General features: G+C 64.1%; 3 protein-coding genes across 6 annotated transcripts; 2 read left to right on the forward strand and 1 right to left on the reverse strand.

The window, feature by feature from the left end:
- Window positions 1-1,187: 1,187 nt before the first annotated feature.
- On the forward strand, window positions 1,188-5,445 carry FAM131A (family with sequence similarity 131 member A; the record flags this gene model as incomplete). The annotated part of the gene is made up of 6 exons (XM_084212469.1): window positions 1,188-1,218; window positions 2,787-2,911; window positions 3,703-3,796; window positions 4,059-4,241; window positions 4,492-4,620; window positions 5,000-5,445. The coding sequence occupies 6 exons, from the start codon at window positions 1,188-1,190 to the stop codon at window positions 5,443-5,445; spliced, it is 1,008 nt and encodes a 335-aa protein (XP_084068595.1).
- A 1,762-nt stretch (window positions 5,446-7,207) lies between these two features.
- On the forward strand, window positions 7,208-9,260 carry LOC311157344 (heat shock protein beta-7-like). Its single transcript, XM_084211989.1, has 3 exons — window positions 7,208-7,401; window positions 8,224-8,375; window positions 8,913-9,260. Exons 1-3 carry the CDS (start codon window positions 7,260-7,262, stop codon window positions 9,099-9,101), a joined length of 483 nt encoding a protein of 160 aa, XP_084068115.1. The 5' UTR covers window positions 7,208-7,259; the 3' UTR covers window positions 9,102-9,260.
- Window positions 9,261-9,366: 106 nt separating this feature from the next.
- On the reverse strand, window positions 9,367-21,341 carry CLCN2 (chloride voltage-gated channel 2). 4 transcript variants are annotated; one of them, XM_084211988.1, is made up of 23 exons: window positions 21,213-21,341; window positions 16,694-16,838; window positions 16,115-16,246; window positions 15,872-16,000; window positions 15,224-15,357; window positions 15,061-15,138; window positions 14,876-14,954; window positions 14,149-14,274; window positions 13,997-14,081; window positions 13,787-13,888; window positions 13,618-13,702; window positions 13,385-13,531; window positions 12,869-12,938; window positions 12,575-12,685; window positions 12,121-12,334; window positions 11,898-12,031; window positions 11,634-11,785; window positions 11,447-11,552; window positions 11,306-11,379; window positions 10,470-10,508; window positions 10,162-10,266; window positions 10,003-10,089; window positions 9,367-9,923 (listed from the first exon to the last, which is right to left on the reverse strand). In XM_084211988.1, exons 1-23 carry the CDS (start codon window positions 21,261-21,263, stop codon window positions 9,717-9,719), a joined length of 2,592 nt encoding a protein of 863 aa, XP_084068114.1. In that variant the 5' UTR covers window positions 21,264-21,341; the 3' UTR covers window positions 9,367-9,716. The 4 variants fall into 4 exon arrangements, 3 of the variants coding, with proteins under 3 accessions (XP_084068114.1, XP_084068113.1, XP_084068112.1); XM_084211987.1 differs by having other exon boundaries at window positions 13,385-13,540; XM_084211986.1 differs by having other exon boundaries at window positions 11,447-11,785; window positions 13,385-13,540.
- Between the last annotated feature and the right edge of the window lie 1,053 nt (window positions 21,342-22,394).

The raw sequence follows: 22,394 nt of genomic DNA on the forward strand, positions 1-22,394 counted from the left end.
TTGGGCTGCCTCTTGCTGAGTCACCCTGGCCATGGCCCAGAGGGTACAGAATAATTAACTGGAGGCTGTTCCCCAGATTAGAGGCTGATCTGTCTGAGCTGCAGCCCTGGCATCACTAATGCTGGGAAGCATTTGGCAGGGAAAGGCCTCGGGATGGGGACTGGACAGGAACTCCCCCTGACTGGGAATGAGTGAGTAAGGAGGGAGGGAGGCCTTTGGAGCTGTTTGGGTAACCTACTTGCCAAGGGATAGAGGGTGGCACCGCAGCAGTGCCCTCCTGTGCCAGGGAAAAGGTACCACAGCATTAATTGCCATCAGCAGGTTTCAGAGTGAGCACGGGTTGACCCATCAGCCTGGCCGTCAGCGCTGGCCTGCATCTCCTGCAGGGGCCGTTGCTGTCAGACGTGATGTTCCAAAGCCTGCACCCACCTGTCCCCAACCCAGTTCCGTGGGGGTGGGGGCTGTGTGCTCCCTCCCGCACCACCAGGCCCTCGGGGCAGGGTAGGGGCAGGCAGGTCGGGCTGAGGGGTGCCGTGTTTCTGCGGGGTTCCAGCCCTTGTCCCCCCGGGGGGGTGTACGGGGGCTGGGGCCGGGAGGGGCGGCGCTGTCCGCGGTGCTGGCACGGCGCTCTCCGCGGTGGCCGGCCTTCTTCCCCTCCTCAGCCCCCTCCTCTTCCTCCGTCCATCCTCCTCCTCTCCGCGCCCCCTCCTCTTCCTCCATCCCCCTCTTCCTCTTCCTTCAGCCCCCCTCTTCCTTCATCCTCCCCGGCTGCCTTCATCCCCCATTCACCTCTCTCCTCATCTCCCCTTCCTCCTCTTCCTCCCGGCCTCCCTCTCCCCTGTTCTCCCCTTTCTCCCTCTCCCTCATCCCTTATCCCCCTCCGCCTTCTCTTTCTCAGCCTTCCTCCCGCACATTCTCCTCCTTTTCCTCCTCCTCTTCTTCCCGCCTCCCCCTCTCCCTCCTCTTCCTCCCCCAGCAGTGACGTCTCTGGACGTGCTGCTCCCGGCCCGGCGCAGGCACCACTCGGGGCTCCGGTACCGCTCGGGGCTCCGGTACCGCGGCCCGGCCCGGCTCGGCAGCGGCTCCGGCGGGGCGCGGGCGCTGTCCGGGGCCGCCCATGCGGCCGGGGGGCGATGTGGGCGGCGCGGAGCCGGCGGTAGTGCCCGCACCGGGGCCCCCCCGGGAGCATGGGCTGCATCGGCTCCAAAACCACCATCGGTGGGTGAGCGACACCGGGATGGGAGCGCGGACTTGAGGGATTAGGGGGTCCTAGGGCACGGAGGGTGTATGGGGAACTTGGGGGTGCGGAGGGGGCTGTGCGGGGGCTGCTGGGCACGGCCGAGGGGGATACGATGGGGGTGTGGGGGGCTACGGAGGCTGGGGGATATGGCAAGGGGGAGAGCAGGGAGATGAGGGGGATCCAGGGGATGGAGTGGTGCTGTATGGGGACTGGCAGGTTGTGAGGGCTGTAGTGTACAGGGAATTATGGAGGTGAGAGAGAATTGGGGTATCTAAGTGTGTTGTGATTGCAGAGAGCTTGAGGGCTCTGGAGGACTTTGGTAGGTAAAGGGTGATGGGGGCTATGGATGGGTGGGGGTTTGGGAGCTGGGGGTGCTGCTCTGGGGCAGCTGGGTGGCCCAGGGAGTGCAGGGAGATCTGGGGCGGGGGGGGGGGTGTGGATGTGTAGAGGCTGGGGAGACTGCAGCTCTGGGGAGCTGGGGATTGGGGTAAGGGTGCAAGGGGATTGGGAAAGGGATGTGGGACTGGGGTGCTGGTTAGAGTCCTAAGAGGTTGTGGGGTGCTTATGAGAGAGACAGAGTCGTTCAGGGGGTGTTGGAGGCTGGGGTTTGCTGCAGTGTGTGGGGTGCAGCGGGGGTGCTGCAGATGTCCTGGGGGTGCTGCAGGAGGGATGGGGGCTGTGATCATAGGGAGTTCTGGAGGCTGGGTTCATGGGGGCTAGGACAGTGTTCAGAGTGTTGCAGACATGCCGGAGGGGCCCTGGGGGTGTTGTTGCTAGGATGTCACCACAGGGTGCCCCTGCCCACAGCTGGGAGTGGGGGCGATCCTCTCTGCAATTTCCCAAAGAAGCCAGGGTGTACCCTCAGATGTGGGTGGGAGGCAGCACTTTTGAGCTCCCCTGTATCTCACCTCACAGCTGGTTTATGTCAGCCAGGCCCATCTTAGTGCAGGGGAAATGAGGCTCTTGAGAGATACCCCATCTTGGCCCCTTTGGGACTGGCCTTTCAAGGCAAATGAATTGACAGGAACCCCCAGTTCTTGGGAATCAGTGCCTGAGGGTGTAGGCACCCATCCGTTTGAGGAGCCAGTGCCAGGAGGTCAAGCTGTTGTGGCAAAAGATGAGTGCAGGTGCTTTTATTGACCCTATCCCTTCTTGCTCCTTTCCCTCCTGACCCAGCAGGGAAATGGAGATGGGGATTGTGGAAATAGTGGAGGAGCAGCAGCCCCCTGCAAGTATGGCCCAGTGCTGCCTCCCTTCACACTCCCAGCACCTGGCCCAGTCCAGCCCGGTCTAGCTGCCCCCACCCCTCCCAGAGCAGCTGCCAAGCTGGGACAGGAGCCTGGTCCCTGGTGCCAGGCTGGGGACGTGCGTTACCGCTGACACAGGCGGAAGAGTTGCCCGGGCGTGAGTCACCAGTGCTGCAGCAACGAGTTGTGTCTGGTCTCAGACTGGACAAGAAGCTGCTACCACAGGGTCAGCGGGTGGGGGACTGAGAGGGCTGCTGGGGAAATGGAGGTGCTGAGGTTGGCCTCGGCTCTTCCTGCAGTGGCCGTGGACACAACGCTGTGTGTGGAGTGGAAGGAGGTGAAGGCACTGTCACCCCTGAGTGTTGCCCGCCCGCTGCCCCGGCTGGTGCGCCAGGCCTCCTTCGACAGCCAGGACTTCCTCCAGGTACCACGGAGCCCAGCTGTGCCCAGCTGAGGTAGCCATGTGCCCGTGCCCCATGGTGGGGCACCCGTCCTGGCCATGGCCCTGCCAGCTCGCAGTGGCTCGGGGCTGTTCTGACGTCAGCCGTGAGCCGGGCTGTATCCTGGGAGAAATCAGTCCACGGTGCCTCGTTGCCATGGCAATGCAATTTGTTGCGCGCCTCCAAATCCCACATCGCTTCCCCCGTGGCCATGGGCTCAGGGCCTGGCATGGCCGGGATGGCAATGGGGACATACAACAGGATGTCCTGGCACGGTGTGTGCTGCCCGGGAGTGGGTGCTGGGGAGCCGGGCCGTGGTGGTCTTGCACATGCACGTGTGTATGCACAAGGCTGGGGTGGGCACACACGTGTGTGTGACACCATCCAGCACAGGGCATGGACACGTGTGAGAGCACACAAGCGTGCAGGTGCATGTGTGTGTACAGTGGAGTTCAGGTGTGAGTGTGCAGGTGTGTGTTTGTGGTCAGTTTGTGTGTTTGAGTGGCTGCCAGTGTCTATGGGCACATGTGGTTACCTGAGCGGGCATGTGCAGGTGTGTACACAGTGCCAGTGTGCGCTCACAGCGGGTGCTGACATTGTGGGAGTGTGCCCTGCTGTGACCACCCCTCTGCACACATGCCTGTAATGTGTGTGTGCACAAACACCCCAGGTCCCCCAGGCTGGGCACTAAGCAGGGCCAAGCCCTCTCCTGCAGTGTGGGGCTCCCAGGAGGGAAATGGTGCCAGGGCTGTGACCACGCTGCCCGCTCTGGCAGGTCAATGTTGAGGACACTGTCGAGATGCTGCCCAAGTCACGGCGCGCACTGACCATCCAGGAGATCGCTGCCCTGGCCCGCTCCTCGCTGCACGGTAACCGCTCACCCAGGGGCTCACCTGGGAAAGGGATTCTCCTGAGATGACGAGTCTGGGCCTCTTGGGGGGGCCCTGGGTATCACTCTTGTCTGGAGTTTTGGGGTGAACCAGGGGGTTACTGGTGGTACTCAAGAGGAGGACATGGGGGTGCCAGGTCCCGTGAACTGGAGGTAGGGAGTGCTGGGTCCTGGCATTATGGGCTTTGCGGTGGGGACTTGGGGCACCCGAAGGCATGCTGACATTGGGGCACATCCCACAGGCATCTCGCAGGTGGTGAAGGAGCACGTGACAAAGCCAACGGCTATGGCACAGGGCCGTGTTGCCCACCTCATCGAGTGGAAGGGCTGGTGTAAGCCAGTGGAGTCACCTTCCGCCCTGGAGAGCGCCTTCAGCTCCTACTGCCACCTGAGCGAGGGCGAGCAGGAGGCGCGATTCGCTGCCGGTAGGCACCGCGGGCACGGCCGGTGGGCTGGTCCCCACTGCGGCCCAGGGCAGGGGTGGTGGGTTGTCCCCATCCATGGGGTGGGTTGTCCCCATCCATCCATCCATCCATCCATCCATCCATCCATCCATCCATCCACCCACCCACCCACCCACCCATGCCATGGCACTGTGGGCGTAGCGGTGCCAGGGCAGTGGGATTTTGGGACCATCTCCCTGTGTGTGTTTGATCCGTGCCTGTCCCGTGCCAGGTGTGGCGGAGCAGTTTGCCATTGCTGAGGCCAAGCTCCGAGCCTGGTCCTCAGTGGATGGGGACGACTCCAATGACGAGTCCTACGATGAGGACTTCATGCCCTCTACAGAGAGCTCCCAGCCCACCGGTAAGTGCTGTGGGGAAGTGGGCAAGTTGTCTACACACTGCTGGTGTGGGTGCCCCAACACTGAGGGACAAAGGAACAGAATGCCCACTGCCTGGCACATTCCCCAGCCTGGTCACTCCCATAGAAGGCAGCGTCCCTGCCTTGCACCCTGGCAAACAGTGCCTGAGGCAGGGATGGGGAAGCCCTTAAATGCAACACCTCTGTGGTGCCAGAGAGTGTTTTGCTTTTACTTTGATGGTTACCAGTGCCATGCATGCAACAATTTGTGGGCAAAGCAAGCATGGGACTTCTCCCAACCTGTGGTGTACAGGGCGGGGGGCAGCTGACATCACTGGCACCCTCAGCTGTGGACTGACCCAGACATGCTGATTTCCCACAGAGCTGACAGGCACGATGCCCGCCAGCGCGCTGCTGCGAGACCTGCTGCAGGGCCACCTGTGCCAGCTGGGCGTGCGGCACGGCTCCTGCGAGCCCGAGAGCGACTCCTCGCACACCCTCTCCCCTGAGACTCTCTGCTCCAGCCTCTGCAGCCTGGAGATGGTGTCCCCCTCCGAACTCACTGCCAAACTGCTGGGCTCCCTGGGGGGAGAGGACCTGCTGCTGCCCAAGCTGCCGCCCCCAGCCAGCCAAAGTGCCTTGCGGGGCCTGGCACGGCTCCGGTGCCAGGACTCCCTCTACTCCGTGTCCTACGCCGAAGCCTGTCTCTCGCCCACGGAGGACGAGGTGGTGCTGAGCAAGGACTTCCCGCTCCGCCGGAAAATCTCTGACGTCGCCTCCTCCGGGGTGGCATCGCTGGAGGAGGAGGAGGAGGCCGAAGAGCCCTGATGCCTCCTGGGGTGCCCTGCCTCTCCTGGTGGGGGTCCAGGTCCCCTGCTGAAGCCCTCTGGCCAGACCCCACGCTGGGTGAGGGACAGGCCCTGCCGCTGCTCCCCCTCGCTATCCGGGTGCAGGAGGGGTCCGGGGGCCACTGCAGCCCCCCCAGCCAGTGTGCCCCCACTGTGCCCCGGCCCTGCTTGGCCATATCGTTGCCCTCCTGGATTTTTGCATGAGAGCAGGGAAGGGGCACAGGGAAGGGCTTGGGGGGTGTCTGTCCTCTGCCCTGATGCCCAGATGTGCCCCCAAAAACTGACAAGACTAAATAAGCGGGGCTGGTTGTTCGCATGTTCTCCCCCAAACCACCCTGGGCTCCCCTTTTGGGCACAGTTCCCTCCCCTACAATGGCATGGCTGAAAATCCCCAATCATCCTGTGGTGCCTCTACCACCCCAAGCCAGGGTGGTGGTGGGGGTTTCGCTGTGGGAAGGGCTTTTCTCCTCTCTCCCTGGCCAACTTCTATTGGACCGAGTTTAAAACTGTGAACTGCTGCCTTGGAGCATGGAGCTGCCGGAGGGGTGCTGTGGGGGTGCCAGGGGTGCTGGGGGGCTGTGGATGTGCTGCGGTGCTGGGACTTTCTATACTTTTGTAATTGCATGGGGCTGACACAGGAAGACTGCAGGGCCAGGTGGGTGCAGGTCCCCAGGCTGAGGGCTTTGGGCCACCAGAAGAGCAGTCCCAATCCAGCCCTGCAGCAAGGGGGTCAGCCCAGCCAGGCATCCCCAAGTCTGCTGTGAGGCAATGCAGGGTGGAGAGAGGGGGTAGGACGTGGGACTGATGTCCCTGTCGACAAGTCACTCACCCCTAGCAGGGAACCAAGTGCCTACATGAAGGGCAACCAGCCCCCCCTGTCCTGGCTGGGGGTGGCACCCCCCCTCGAGGACCCCCAAGCCCACCTGAGGGGTTCCAGGCACGTCGTTTGGGGGAGGAATGCCAGTTTTTGCCAACGCTTGCGCGCCCCTTCCCGCATGGCACGTGTTCTCGTGGGGCCACTGTCCCCCTGCATGCTGCTCCTCACCCAGCCCAGTCACTGTTCCCTGTCCCCACACCCCGGGATGCCCCCAGCACCCACTGCACCTCTGCTCCCCTGCATCCCCCAGCACCCCCACCAACCCCTGCCGGGCACAGCTCCTGTTCTCCCTCCCTGCCATGGGGTGCCCGCTGTGGGGCTGCCCCCCTGCCCTGCATCACCGAGGGGCTGCGGGGGCCAGCGGGCCCGACTCCATCAGCCGTGCAGCTGGCTCCCTGCCACCCGCCACCACTTGCTCCGGAGGCCGTGGGTGCTCCTGGCGGTGCTGGGGTGGGCCGGGGGTGCCTGTGGATGGCTGGGGGGCTTTGCTCTGTGTGTGTGTGCATGAGCACACCTGGCAGCGCAGGGGCATGTGCACGCGTGTGCATGTCTGTGGCAGCTGCCCGAGCCCCCGCCCCGCTGTGGCGGTACCTGTGGAGTATCCGTGGGGTGCCCACACCGTGGCACCCCCTCCTCCATCCTGCCAGGTCTTGAATAAAGTCAATTGTGCGAGCGCTGCACCGGGCGCCTCTTCTTGCAGGTGGGGGGCACCTCCTCCCAGGGGACCGGGGTGGGTGGCAGGCCAGCGGTGGCAGGGATGCATCCCCCTCCGCGGCCCCTCAGGGTGACGGAGGCCTCGTCCCTTATCTCGCATTCCTACGGACAGGGTGCCTAATTATGGGCATCTGGCGGTGGCGGCTGGCGGGCGGCTGGACCCTCCCCAGGGCAGGGCCCGGGGGGCGCGGGCAGCAGGCGCCATGGCATCGCTCAGCTCGGCCTCCACGTACCGTGCCGAGCTCCTCAGCGCCTACGGGCCGGGGCACAGCGAGCCCCGCTTCGAGGGCGACCGGCGGCATGGAGCCTTTGGGGCACGGGGACAGGAGGCATTTGGGTACCCAGGTACCGGGCGTGGAGGGTGGGGGGCCCCAGGGTGCGGCGGCCCTGCTACCCTGGGGGAGCCCTGCTGCCTTGGGGACGGTCCCCCCAAGGGTTATCCAGCTGATCTGTGCCTGGGGACAGTGTGGGACCCTTCCCCCAGCACCTCCAAGGTTGGGAGGGCTCAGAGGGGCACCCTGGCTGTCCCCCCCGGTGCCCCATGGCTCTCTGGACTGCCCTCCAACTCTTACTCTCTAGTGCTTTTGTGCTCCCCCTGTAAGTCCCCAATAACCCACTGTCCCTGCTGTCCCCAGGACCACCATGCTGTCTCTTCCCCCACCCCAGACCCTTTTGATTCTCCTTTTGTCCCTGGAACCCCCCCCAGTTTTTCCTCCCCAACCCAGACCATCACGGTATGTCCTCAGCTCCCCTGTGCCCCACCCCTTGATGTCACCAGCTAGGTCCCCACTTTCTTGTACATCCCCAGTAACTCTAGTGTCCTTCTCTGCCCCAGCCCACTCCCCCCAGACCTTTGTGGTCATCCCCAGTGTCTTCACCCTCCTGTGCCATTCCCCTGCTCTCCTCAGGTTGTCCAGTGCCCCTGGAATCTTCCAGTGCCCTCAGGTGCCTCCAGACCACCCACTACTCCTCCAGGCCCCCAGTACCCCTTTACCCTTGGGACCCCCAGTTCCCCCTGCAATTCCCTGGCACTTTCTGTATCCCCAAACTCCCACTGCCACCTGCTACCCCCAGCCCTCCCTCCCCCAGTGTCACTCTCCCACATCCCCCAGTGCTCAGCCCCTGGGTGCTGTAGCCCCATGCCCAGCAGCTCTCTAATGCCCACAGAGTCCCCAGGTGCCATGTACCCCTGCAGCCTGGGCACCTGGGTGCGTGCCCAGGGTGACACCTACCAAGTGGTGGCCGACGTCAGCCAGTTTGAGCCCCCTGACATTGTGGTGACCACCTCCAACTGCTATGTCGCCATCCAGGCAGAAAAGGTGAGGCACCTGAGGGGGCAGCATCCCCTCCAGCCATGGCACAGGTCACCCCCTCAGGTCCCAGGACACCCCCTCCTGTGGGTGGCGAGGACAGGGTGGTGACTGGGAATAGCCCTTGGTAGCACTGGGGTAAACGGGAGCTGTGCCTAGTGATGGGACAATAGGCAACTCCTGCTCTACTGCACCTGTCCTGCACTGGTGTAACTGGGAACTGTCCTCACTGGGAATGGGACAACTGGGAACTCCTGCTCTGCTGCCTTCTCTGCTGGAGGTGGCAAGCGGTTACAGTCCCTGCTGGCACCGGAGTAGCTGGAGTTTACCCCACTAGCCCAGACTCGGGCAGCAGAGGCCTGCTTCCTGCTGGCAATGGGGTAACTGGGAATTGCCCTGGAGTCACTGGGATCTTTCCTGTTGAACTCCCTGTTAGAGTCAGGGTGACTGGGACTGCCCATTAGAAGCACTGGGGTAGCTGGGAATGTGCTGTGGAACCCACCATGCCACGCTGCCTTCCGCTGCACTGGTGCTGCCTCCCCGCAGGTGGCTGAGGACGGCACTGTGTGTGACACCTTCACCCACAAGTGCCAGCTGCCTGAAGACACAGACCCGCTGTCGGTGAGCTGTGCCCTGACCGAGACGGGCACGCTGGTCATCACCGTGCGGCGCCGCACCAGCGCCGGCCCCGGGCAGCGCCCGCAGCTGCTGCACCGCAGCGAGGCCATGCTGTGAGCGGCTCTGCGGGACAAAAGGCTCCTCGCCCGGAGCCGTGCCAACCCCAGCACTGTGGTGAAGCTCAGCCGGTGCCCCACTGGCTGGGCCCTCTTCACCTCCAGCCTCATAGTGCTGCAGCTCTGTTTATAAAGTCCTTTTATTAAATTAATATAAAAATCTCTGTATTTACATGGGGAGAGGTGCACGGCAGAGGGGCAGCAGGACCCCCTGTTCCCAGCCATGACATGCTGAGCACAGGGGGCAATGCCCACCCATGTCCCGTGGACACCCCAACCTGATGCCCTCTCCGCCCCGTGCCACCCTGAGAAGGGACATTGTGGTGCTCATGGAGGGTGTGAGGGCAGTGGCCATTCTGGGGGGCACCGGGGGCTGGGGGGGGTACAGAGGTAGCAAAGTGGGAAGCCCCAAGAGCTGGCAGGTCGTTGGAGAGCAGGGGCTGGCTGGGGAGCATTTGGCTGTTCCCCATCCCAGGGAGGGAGCAGAGGCACTGGATTGAGAGTGCCCACTCCTGTGCTGAGCCTGGCATCAGCGGGCTCAGGGTGGGCACACCCCAGCACCTGCCAGGGGGCCCTTGTGGCTTCTGGGGACACAAGGGGGTGGATCTCAAGGGTCTCACTGACCCTTGGGGGTGTCATCATCCTCGTCGCCGCCAGGACCGGCCTCGCGGGGCATGTGGTGGTGCTGGTGGCGGTCCCAGAGCTGGCGCAGGGCCGTGGTGTCGGCCTCGCTGGTGCTGGCGGTGCTGTCGCGGAAGCTGGCGAGCGGCGGGCGCACCTTCACCCCCTTGCCCGTCAGGGAGCCCTCGATGGCCTTGCGCAGCTGCGGGGACCCCAAACCCATGGGCAAACAGCTCCAGGTGCTGCTCTGTGCCCCCCCAGCCTCCCTGTCCCCTGCTCACCTCCTTGAGGGACACCATGCCCACCAGCCGCCCAATGCTGGTGACGAATGCATGGTCCAGGCCCAGCAGAGAGAAGATGGTGTGGGTCTGTGGGAAGAGGGGGCTCAGTTGAGGGTCTGGGGGTTGTGGGTGGGGGTCTGGGATGGGGACAGGACGTACCTTGTGCAGCGAGGTGTGCTCCACCAGCTGGAAGGGTGCGGGGTCGATCTTGGCACTGCTGAAGTCCACCAGCTGGTCCAGCTGCTGTTCTTCCCACTCCAGGATCTGAGGAGGTGCCATTGGGCAGGGTCAGGGGTACGGCCTCGCCACAAGTGCCACCAAGGGCCCTCCCGTCCTCCTTACACCCAGTCTTATGGAGAAATCTGAGTTATCCACCCCCTACCTCCCCACACCCTCCTCATGCTCTGGCACCCCTTTGGCATCCCTCTGAGCAGGAGGGTCCTGCCTGTCTCTGCCCAACCCCTCACCTCTGCTGGGGTCATCTTGTCACCCAGAATCATCTCCTCCTGCAAGAGAGGTGTGTTGGCACAGCCCTGAGGGCAGCGGGCAGTGTATCTGCGCACCGCTGGGCAGGGCACGGGCAGGGTGCGGTGGGGAACAGCGAGGGTGGAGGTAGCACATGCAGGCAGGGCACGGCGAGGGTACAGGCAGGGTACAGGCAGCAGGTGGGCAGGTCAGGTAACGTGATTGGTTGACAGGACATCAGTCACACCCTGATTGGCCACAGTTGGACAAGCCAAGCTTGTGATTGGTGGAGAGAATGCAAGGTGTGTCACGATTGGCTGAGCAAAGTGGTGCAGATCCCGCGGTTGTGATGGCTGGAAGGCTCCACATCCCGGTTCCTGGGATGGTTTGGGATGGGGAGGATGCACACCAGGATTGGTTGGACGGAATCGTAACTGTCCAAGATGGACTGCACAGACATAGGCCCAACGTGATTGGCCAAGCAGAATCTTGCCAGGCCCCTGATTGGTTCAGAGAACTCCTGCCAGGCTCTGATTGGCTGGAAGGAGCTGTGCCCAGGCTGCGATTGGCTGCAGCTTACCACAATGGAAATGCGGACGCGTTTGGCCTTGTGATAGGCTGTGCCATGGGCCTGGCCCGTGGGAGAGACAGCAGTTAGGGGATGGGATGGGATGGGATGGGATGGGATGGGATGGGATGGGATGGGATGGGATGGGATGGGATGGGATGGGATGGGATGGGATGGGATGGGATGGGATGTGAAGGGCCAGGCAGGGCTGGGCAGGGCCAGGCAAGGCCATTCAGGGATGGGAAGGGCTGGGGAGGGACAGGCTCTCACCTCGGTGGGCTCTGTGGCAGCATTGGCACAGAAGAGGCTTTTGAGGGCGATTCCAGTGTGGTCAGTGCTGCCAGCTGTGGGAGGAGAGGGGGTGTCAGCGGTGGGGACACAGCGGGGCCAGGGGGCCACATGCAGACTCACCTGGGGGGCTGTCGGCTGGGCTGCTGGGCACCCGCTTCAGCGCCGGCTTCAGGGGCTTGCGGAGTGCGGCGCGGGCAGGGGTGCCCGAGGAGGTCTCTGTGCTGATCTGTGGGGGGATGGAGTGGTAGGGTGACAGTGGTGGGGGACACCCTGACCAGGCATCCCCCACGATGGTCGCAGCCCTCACCTGGAAGCGGATGCTGGAGTCGGAGAGCCGGTTCCCATCCTCGGGCAGCACCTTCTGCCTCAGCGCCAGCAGCCGGCGCTGGGGACTGAGCTGGGTGCTGAGCAGGGCCCCCACCTGCGTCCGCTCAATGGAGCCCAGCAGGATCATGGACTCTGCCAGACACAGCAAGGCGCCACGTTGGCTCCTGATGTTCGCTCTGCCACCCACCCACGGCACACTCCACGACTGCTGTGGATGCTGGCAGAGCCCCTGCCTGTGTCTCACCAGCTGACTCCACCAGTGGCAGGTTCTTCATCTTGGTGCCGTGCAGGACCTGCTGCAGGTCCCGGTACTTGCAGTTGAGGGTGACGTAGCGGATATCCCGCACCATGATGTCCTCCACCCGCACGTTGTATTTCCTGCCCAGGGCAAGAACAGTGGCCTCAGAGTAATGCCACCTTGTGCCTCAGCAAGGGGTTTGGGGCTGGGACAGGGGACACAATCTCACTCGTGGTGGCCCCAGCCCAGCTCAGGGAGGTAGGGAAGCTTCTTGATACGGATGATGCTGTCGTAGAGGGAGGGCTGGAGGCTCTGGGCGACGGCATTGGCCAGGATGACAGCGATCATGACCGGCAGGATGTGCGAGATCTGCCCCGTCAGCTCGAAGACGATGACGGCCGTGGACACCGTGTGGGTGACAGCACCCGACAGTGCGGCTGCTCCTGCAGCCACCGCCAGGATAGGGGGGGAGGGCCGTCAGGTATTTCCCACCAGGCTAGGTCCCCACCCTGGGTTCCCCCCTCTAAGGCATTCATCCACCACATATGGAGAGCCCTTGGGACCATGCAGGGACATTCCCAGGGGTGGTATCACTCCCAGTTCCAGGGATCATCACCTCAGCAGCGGGGCAGCATCTCCAAACAATGCCCACCACGGTGTCCCCCTTCCAGCTCAGTGCTTACCCACCACGGCGTAGCCCCCTGGCACGATGCGGTAGATGTTGCTGTCTGTGTGGATGCCATCAGGGAACCAGGCTGCCATGCTCTCCCCCACCAGGCGCCCAAAGGCTGCCCCTGCAGGCACAGAGGGGCTGGGAACGGGCTCAGGGCTCTCCCAGTACCCAGCCCAGCCTCATGCCCTCTCCTCTGCCTGATGCTGCCAGGGAAGGGGACATCTGGAGGCACCCACAGTGCCCAGTGTGGGCTGAGAGGTGGCTCCCTCCTCCCACTGTGCCCACACAGGGTGCAGGGTCTCACCAATGACGAAGACAGGCATGAAGGCTCCACAGGGCACTGGGATGGTAGTGGCCAAGGCTGACATCCAGAACTGCGGAGCAGACACCCATTAGTTGCCCTCCCTGACCCAGCCCTGCCTCCTGCCCTGGCTGTGACCCTCAGCTGGGTGCTGTGTAGCAGCACGTGGACACCGGGACACCGCACCCTGCAACGGGGCATGGGCTCCTCCCAGGGGCACCCTGCCAGTTCCTCCCTGGTGGCACTTGGTGGCATCTGGCCAGCACCTCCCTGGTGGCACCTAGGAGCAAGCAGCCAGAACCTCCCTGGTGGCATGTTGGTGGCTCCCAGCCAAGATCTCTTTGATGGCATGCCAGCACCACCCAGCAAACACCTTGGTGGACTCTTGGAGCAGCCACCCAGTGCCTTCTGGTGCCACCTTTCTGGTAACAATCTGGCACCTCCCTGATTGCTTCCAGATAACCCTCTCCATAACCTCCTGGTGGTGCCTTGGGGATGACAGGGGAAGGAGGCACCCACCTTCATGAGGATGAAGACAACAAGTGTGACAAAGACGTTGGAGCGGGGATGGAGCCAGGCCTCCAGGATGCCCAAGTATTCAAACTCATCATTGATCCCCTGCTTGGCCCATGTCTGGTTGTCAAAGAGTGTCACCAGGGTTTCCTTCTGGGTGAGCTGGTGATGGGCAGGGATCAGCCGGGGCTTGTGGTGGCCCTGGGGTGGGGACTGGTGTGCCACCCCACGGCGGGTACCTGGCCAGCCATGAACTGTCCAAAGCCGGGCGGGAAAGTCAGCGTGGAGATGATCAGCGTCACCAGGGCAGGGAAGAGCAGGCGTCTGGCAGGGTGGCACAGGGCAGGGTGTGATTTTGGTGCAGCCCCAGCTCTGCCACCCTGCTGCTGGGGACTGCTGGGCACCTACTTCTTCATGAGGAAGCGGTTGATGGCCTTCTGGCGGCGCATGAACTGCACAATCTTGCGGTTGAGGTAGACGAAGAGTGCACCCCCGAAGCCACTGGCAATCCTGGACAGAGCCAAGGGAAGAGGTGTCTTGCTGCCACCACCAACACCACCAGTGCCACCACTGCCACCTCTGGGGCCATGGGATGGGTGCTGGGATGGCCGCACTCACCCGATGACGGCAAAGGCAGGCAGCTCCTGCAGGTCGAAGGGGAAGTCGAGGCGGAAGCGGGTTTTGAACAGTGCCGTGATTGTCTCTGGGGGATGGTGGGGCTCAGTAGGGCTGGGCAGGGGACCCCTGTGCCCTCACCCTGCCTGAGATACCTTCATCCTTGTTCCAGACAGCGAGGACACGGAAGATGAAGGCGCTGAAGGTGGCAGCGAAGAAGCCGCGCCAGTAGTTGCGGACGGCAAAGAAGGTGGAGGTGACCTCGATGCTGAAGAGGACGCCTGGCGTTGGGGGAGGAGCACAAGGGAGGTGGAGAAACCTCGACAGGCCCCCGGTGCCTGGCATGCTTCCCACCCTGAGTCCACACTCGTGCACAGCCCATGGGGGTCTGGCTGCCCCACGGACACACTATGGGGTGGTTCAAGGGCTTCCCTGGCAAAGCACTGGCCAGTCCCAGCTGGGCACAGTGGACACAGCACAGTGGGCCAAGCACGAGTCTGCACGAGCGACAGGGTAGCACAGGGATGTGCGCAGCGACACGAGGGGTGGCACTGGGATGGCGGGGGGTGCACACAGATGGACAGACAGACAGGGCAGCAGGCAAAGGGCAAGGAAAGAGTCAGACACATCACCAACCTACGGGCAGGGCTCAGCAGGGCTGGAGCGGGGAGCTCCCTGGAGTGGAGGGCGGCAGGGGAGAGGACAAGAGCAGACGTTACACATCTGGGAGGGTGGTGCCCGCTCCTCCCTTCCTCCTCCCTGCTGAGCAGCACTGCCCTCTCCCATGCCAGCTGTCCCGGGGGTCCTGCTTGCCTCTCCAGGTGGACCCTGCTGCCTGGGCGGGAGGTGTGGGGGTTGTGGGGAGGCCCGGGGTGACCCTACCTCCGATGGGGGCGGCGAAGCAGCAGCCAACACCGACAGCGCAGGCAGCTGCCAGCATTTCAATGTTTCTTGCCTCATTCTGTGAGGGAGACGGGAGTGAGTGGGCACTGCCCCCAACCCTAGGCACTGCCAAACCTGCTGGTAGGCACAGGTTGATCCTTCTGGGGCCAGCCTGCCTTGCTCACCTCGTAGAAGCCCCCAAAGAGGGAGAGGAAGCGGCTGAGCAGGGCTGCGCACATGCTGGCGATGTGGACAAAAGGACCCTGAGAGGACAAAGGGAGACTGAGGACATTGCCCTTAGCCTCACTCCCTGGAGCCCTGCTCACCCTGCCCCAGCACTGCCCTCACCTCCTTGCCCAGGGGCATGCCACTGCCCAGGGCACACGTCAGTCCGATCACCTTGGCCACAAAGGTCTTGAGGGTGAGGTACTCCTTCAGCACGACACCCCGCAGGATGGTCTTCATCTCGGGGATCCCTGAGCCTGGTGGTGTGGGGACAGCCTTGACCAATAGCCACGAAGGGGGGACACTGCCCCATGCTTCTGGGGGCTAACCCTTGATGCTTTGCCACACCCCACTGCCACAGGGAGGTCCCAGACACCTCTTCCCACAGTACAATTGGCAGGAACAGCCCCATGATTATGTAGGCACAGCTCAACCCATAGCCCCACAGGGACCCCCAATTTCACAGTTCCCAGGAGACCCTCTGTAGATCAGGTCTTAGCCCTAGGAAGACCCCCTAGCCTGCAAGCCTCATATCTCAGGAGGAAATCCACCCCTTAACTCACAGGAGACTCTCTGAAGACCTCTCATAGGCCTTAGAAGATCCCCAACCCCATAGCTCAGGATGGCATCCAAACCATAGACCCTAGGAGACCTTCTGAGGACCAGCCCATATCCCTAGAAAGACTCCCAGGACCTCCAGGGACACACCCAGGCACAGCCCCAGGGAGTAGACACCCTGTTTAGGGTGCAGGCAGCCCCTTGATGCCCTACCCACAGCCTGGGGGGCAAGGATCTGGGTGAAGCCAGCTGAGAAGGTGATGAGCACAGTGGGGTAGGTGACCCAGGCCATGTACTGCAGCAGCACGTTGGTGTCCAGGCCCCCGTACATCCACTTCTGAGCTGTGGGAACAGCCAGTCAGACGGGTGGTGGGTGGCAAGGCACATGGCATGGCCCTATGGCATGGCCACCCCCTGCCCTGCCTTGGCCCTGGGAACCCACCGGTACCCGCCTACCTTGGAGGCACGTGGCGATGGCGAAATCCATGGCCCAGCTGACCAGTGCCATGACCAGTCCCAGCAGTATGAGGAAGACCCAGTCCTCGCCCACCTTGGAGATGAGGAACCGCTGGCACTGCAAGGCGCAGACTGTGGACACAAGGGCGGGTTCAAGGCTGGATGCCCCAGGGATGGGCACACTGAGGTGGCAGAGGCAGGCTGGCCGCAGCAGAAATGCTCGCAACCAGCAGCACTGACCCAGCACAGCTGGCACTGTTTGGTGCAGGAGCACTGCTGTGTCCAGCTGTCACAGCCAGCTGACTGTGCACAGTCACACACGGCACCACTGGGCATGCACCTCCCGCCAGCACGGCCTCCCTGGCACGGCCCCAGGTACAGGGGCTGGGGCCCCCCGGTCCCTGCAGCGTGCCCGGCTATTTCGAGCCATTGTGTCCCTGCTGCCCGGCGGGCAGGTGGCATTGTCCTCGGCGCCGGTGTCCCATGACAGCCAGAGAAACTCTACCCGCGGCACCGTGGTGGGGTGTGCAGCCGTGTCCCGACTGTGCCCACCCGTGTCCGTGTCCCGGTGACCCTTACCACGACAGGGGGCACAGCGGCCCTGGGTGTACTCCAGCAGCTCGGAGGGGCGGCGGGGCTGGGGCGTGTCCCCCTCCTGCAGCCGCAGCCGGGCTGCCTCATCCTTGGCAAAGGTGCCCAAGTCCTGCGTGTAACGCCCATACATCTGGGGGAGAAGGACAGGCAGCAGTGTCAGGGCGGCTGGTACCCCAACCCCGGCACCCAAGTGGGGAAACTGAGTCAGGGCAGCAGTGGGCATACTGGCATGGCCTGCCAGGTGAGGGAACAGCCGCAGCATCCCAAGGCAAAGGGGTGGAGGTGCCTGTGGGAGTGCCCGACTGCCCTCCAGGGCGTGGGAAGGAGCCAGGCAGATAAGGCGAGTGTGGATCAATGGTGATTGTTTTGCCTGCATGCCCAAAGCAGGCAGCTGAAACTTGTACCAGTCTCTGGCCCTGCCCAGGTGCCCCAGGCACTGCACTGGGGTGGAGGGTGGGGAAGGGCCTCCAGTGATAGGAGTGCAGCCAGCTTGGCCAAGAGACTCTCTGAGAGCTGGTATTGGGGTTGTGCTGGGGCTCTGCAGGCACCACACTCTGACATTGCTAAGAGCAAGGCTGGGATACTCCCTCAGATACAGCCTTGGCAGGTCATATGTGACATGAGCTGGCTGGTCTCAGCTGGCAGCAGGGAGGCAAGAGGACAGTGAGGGACAGGATGTACCCCCAGTTCCAGGAGAGAGGGAGCACAACGTTAAGCCCAGGGAGGTCCCTGGGCTGTGAAGAGGGGGATCACACAGGGATCACCCCTCTTTCCTCGGGTGCCTCCTGCCTGGCTGAGGCATGTGGCCTGGCCCTGGCAGGGGGTGGCCCTGGCAGTACCCCTCATGCTGGCCAGGAGCTCTTTGTGCCTGTCTTCCCCGCTGAGCCGGGGGCATTTGTCCCGCGCTGGCGGGCACTGCCAAGGACTCGGTTGCTTGGTTTCCGCCTCACTCCCCCCCGCACGACCTGAATGCCAAGCGCCAGAGGTTGGCCCGGCACAAAGGGAGGCTTCAGGACCGTGGGGGCCCTGCCAGGCTCCCACGTCGGGACAACGTGAGCCCCATGCCGATGGCGTGCCCACCCGCCGTGCCGTGCCAGCGCAGCGCGTGGCTGCCCAGCCGGGGCGCAGCCGCCCTGCTCCCGGCACAGCCCGTGCCGGCTCCGGCAGAGGGGCAGCGCCACGGGTGGGCACCGCGCTCGGCACGTGGGCAGCCCAGCCCCGGCTGCTGGAGGCAGTGCCCACCCCGCATGCCCGGCTCCTGTTCACAGCCCCCTGGCCTGCCGGCACACGGCAGCTCCCCGTGGGGATGGCGTGAAGGTGCACTTCAGACGGGGCAGCACTCCTGCCCAGGTCCCTTCAGCAGAGAGCAGAAAGCAGTCAGAGCGGCGCCGGGTGGATTCTCTGCTGTCTAATACCCGGGTTGTGCCCAGCAGCGGGAGGGAGGGTGGGGATGCAGGCAGGGAGAGGAGGGTGAACTAAATTCCATTGCTGACCCTGTCCTGGCATGGAGTTTCCCCCAAACTCCTGCTCAGCATGGGCTCAGCGGCTCCTTGCCCTGCAGAAAAGAGCTGGGGGGAAAGGCACGACCACCTTGAGGGGCCAAATCCAGCATCGGCTGCCAGAGGAGGACCCCGGCCCCACATGGGGTCTTGAATTCAAAGGCTCCCTTCGGAAAAAGCTTGTTTGCTCTGGAAGATGAAATGGGCCGGCACCCCAGGAGTGCTGTCACCCTGCCAAGTGCTTGCCTGCCTGGCCCCACTGCTGACCCACGGCCAGCCCAAAGCAAGATGGAAGCACCCCCAGGCTGAGTGTCCCCCAAACCAGCTCTGTGTCTACCTCTTGGGGCTGTGCCAGGGGCTGCCACACCGTCCCCCCAGGTGCTGGGGCATACAGAGGGATGCCCAGTCCCAAATGCTCCAGCCTGGTTGAGGGTGATGGGATTTGCTCCCCCTCTGCCTCACTTTGGAGCCCACCCCACTTGTAACAACAGGGATGCAAGCAAAGGGGCCATGCCACCCTGCTGCCCCCTACCACCCTGTGCCATCCCATGCCACCCCTCTGCCCCATGCCACAGCCCCACAGGTAGGACATGGGACCCTCATGGGTGCCCAGTGCTGAGCAGCCACAGCTACTGTGCCCACAGCCCTGGCATGGCTGTGAAAGCCAGTGGTGGGCTCTCTCCTTCCTCCTCCTCCTCCTCCTCCGCTTGGGTTATTTTTCCACAAAGGCCTTTTGAAACACAAACAGCCCCGGGACTCCGGCCTCTGCCGTGAAGCAGCTGAACAATCACAGTGCCGGGCGGGCAGGGAGCGGGCACAGGGGGGGCTGCCGGGGGGCACTCGGGGACACGGGCACAGGCCAAGGCCACTGTGTTGGTCCTGAGCTGCTGCGCTGCAGGCACGGCTGTGCCACAGCCCCTTGGGCTCTGCCAGCCCGTGGTGCCTGCTGTGCCCGGGCGATGCTGCGCCTGGGGCGGGCACTGGCATCTGGTTCTGCCATCTCCCCGTGCCAGCCTGTCCCACAGCACTGAGCTGGCTTGGCAGTGCTGCCCACCTCCTCATGGCCAAAGCCAGCCATCCTTCTCCCCCAAATTTCCCCTTGGGGAGATTTTTTAAGGTAAGGGGTTGGGGGGTCCTCTGGGCTGGCAGCGGGCAGGCAGAGGCCAGGGGGTGTGTGTCACGCTGCCCGTCTTAGCTGGGCTCTAATCACCCTGAGCGGCTCTGCAATGAACAAGGGCAGTTTGTCAAGCTTAATCCCCCCCACGGGGCCCATTGCTCCCTGCCACGACAGCCTGGCACGTGGGGGACACTGGGGCTGATGTGCACCCCAGCACCCTGGGCATGCCAGGGCTTCCCACAAACACCTGCCAAGCATGGGGAGTCCAGGGAGACCTTTAGGTCTGGGGCCCCAAGACTCACAGCATCCCAGGGCTGGTGAAATCTGGGGAGGGAAAGGGCATGGGGTAGGGACAAAGGCCTTTGGACATAACTAGGCACAACCCTACAGCCTGGCTGTGATGACTTGGCTATGGGCACAAGCAGCAAGAACTATCTCCAGGCTGTCCAGCTCAGACCAGCCCATGCCAGGCTCCAGCTGGATCCTGATCTTCCTGGCAGGTGCTGGCAGGAGCTGGTGGTGCCTCATGCACTGAGCTGGGCGCTCCTCCTGCCCAGCACGTGCCCAGGCAGCTCCCAAAACGCAGGTGTGAGGCTGTGGGACAGGAGCCCACACCCAGCCTCACCCACGAGCCCCAGGCACTTCCACGAGCCTCACTGAGCCCAGAGGCCACGGGGATGGGCACCACGGAGCACTCGGGGCACGGGTGCGACCCTGCCCAAAGAAAAGGAGGGCAAAGTCTGCTGGTGCCGAGCACGGCTGCCCTGATGCCAGCCCAGCCTGCCTCTCCCCTCCCGCTGCCCGCAGGCTCCTCCACCCCGCGGTGCCCGGCTGGGATGGCCTCTCTGCTCACCCACCGTGACCAGGGCGCCAGGGGGGCCCTCCGGAGCTGGCGGCAGGGAGAGGCACCGCCACCTCTCACCCCTGTTCCTGCCCCCGACTGCTCCCTGACTCAGCCCTGCCGGGAAGGACCGTGGGGTCAACAAGGTCGTGGAGATGACGGCACAGCCGAGGCTCCCACGGCCAGCTGGTGTCCTGCAGCCACCTGACAGGGGCAGCTTGGGGTGAGCACTGAGGGGCACAGCCAGAAGAAGGGTTTGGGTGGTGGGAAAGGGTACACAGGGCAGCAGGCTCCTGACGCTGCCACGTGCGGCCATGCTGGGTGGGCAAGGCTCAGCAGAGCCCGCCCTGCACACAGGAGCCGGCTCAGGCTCTCTTGGGCAGCCGCGGGCACAACTCTGCGGCCACGCAGTCCCTGCTTCCCTGCACACCTCCCTGGCCCTGCCTGTCCGAATGCCTTTGCCAGGGCAAAGTACCGTCCGCCTTGGGCACCGTCCCAAGCCAGGGAAAAGAACCTTTGCCCGTGATGTCTGAGGGCCGTGGGCAGCGGGGTGGCTGGGAAAACAGCAGGCAAGGAAGACACCCCGGGACAACGGGACACCCTGGTGCCAGTGGGGAGGCCTCTGAGGCAGAGGAGTTGTAAACATGGGGCTAAGGTTGCAGGCAGGGGAGATACCGTATCTTGGGGGCAGAGGGCCGGGGACAGGCAGTGCCGGGGAGAGAAGAGTGCCCGGCTGGCGCCTCCGGGATCCCCCGCAGGGTGGGCATCCCTTCCCAGGGAAGAGGGCTGCTGCCAGGGGGTGGTGAGGTGTGTGCAGAAGTCCTGCCCGGGGGTGGGGGCTCATCTAGGCTCTTCCACAGCCGGAGGGGGGCTGGGGGTGACATCCCAAACAGGAGGCAGCATCCCAAACAGGGTACCGCAGAGTTTTGCCTCCCTGAACAGGGCAGCACCCCCCAGACCCCCAAAACCCCCGGGTGTTCCATCGCACCCCGTCGCGTCCTGTGCCACACAGGTGCTCGGTGCCCGCCCGGTGCCCCCGCTACTCACCAGGGTCTGCTCATATTGCAGCGCCCGCTGCGCCTCGCTCTCGGAGGCCATGGTGCCGCCGCTGTCGCCGCTCCGCTCCGCGCCGTCCCGGTGCCGGTGCCGCTGCCGGTGCCCGCGGCGGCCGCGGCTCCTCCCGGACCGCGCGGGGCGGGCCCGGGGCACTGCCCGGGGGAGGGATCGGCCGCGCTCCGCCTCCGCCGGCAGCGCCCGGCACCGGCGGCGCCCGTTACCGGGACCGGCGGCGCTGGGCACCCAGTGCCCGGCCGGGTCAAGAGGAGTCCGGCCGGAAACTCTGTCCTGTGGCGGGACCCCATCCACCGTGACCTTTGCCAGGATGGCATCCCTGGGCAACCAGCGGGTGCAGGTGAGAGTAAAAGCTGGCGTGGGTGACGTGACCACGGACCAGTTTCCCCCGCGACACCGTGCTCCCTTTCCTACAGGTACAAGGGGCTGGCGTGGGGCTGGGCGTTGCTTCCCTGTGGGTTGCCCCTGGTCGGATGTGGGATGACCGTGCTGGGGCCCTGCAGATGGTCACCCCCAGGCTCATGGCCGTGCCCCGCTGGGGGACAGGTTGGTGGGGGCAGAGTGCCTGAGGTCTGTCTTGTCATGAAGGGCACGGGGGAAGCTGTCAATGCCCAAGGAGGGCAGGGCACCTTGGCACTGTGGGTACTTCGCCACGCAAAGCTGCCAGGGAGCTCATCCTTACCGTGATGCTGCTCAGCGTCCCGGGACTGTCAGCCCCCAGCGACAGAGGTGGGCTCCACTCTTCCTTGCTGAAGTCGCTGGGCAGCAGAGGCTCAGTCCTCTCCAGAGAGGCACACGGGTAGACCTTGGCACCAGCAATCCCTGGGGAAGGCGCTCCGGCATGGCAGGCTGGCTGCCGGGACCTCTGCCTCACCGCCGCCACGGGCTCAGGGACAGGGCTCCAAGGCAGCTGGCAGGGCCAGGCTCACCCTCCTCCCCAGGGCACAGGACGGCACTTTTGTGGCAGGAACTGGGTGCAGGGAAAGCCAGAGCTGTGGCACTGCTGGGCTGATGCTGTGGGATCAGGATTGGGCTGGTTCTCACTGCCCAGGTGCCACCCTCTGCTTTGACGTCGGCACCCTCAAGGGTGGGTGACGATGGCTGGGCTGTGGGCTGGGATATCTCCTGTGCCAGTCTGGGAGGGTTCATTGCCCGACA

Source organism: Fringilla coelebs, assembly GCF_963513975.1.
Source record: "Fringilla coelebs genome assembly, chromosome: 10".
Taxonomy (NCBI): domain Eukaryota; kingdom Metazoa; phylum Chordata; class Aves; order Passeriformes; family Fringillidae; genus Fringilla; species Fringilla coelebs.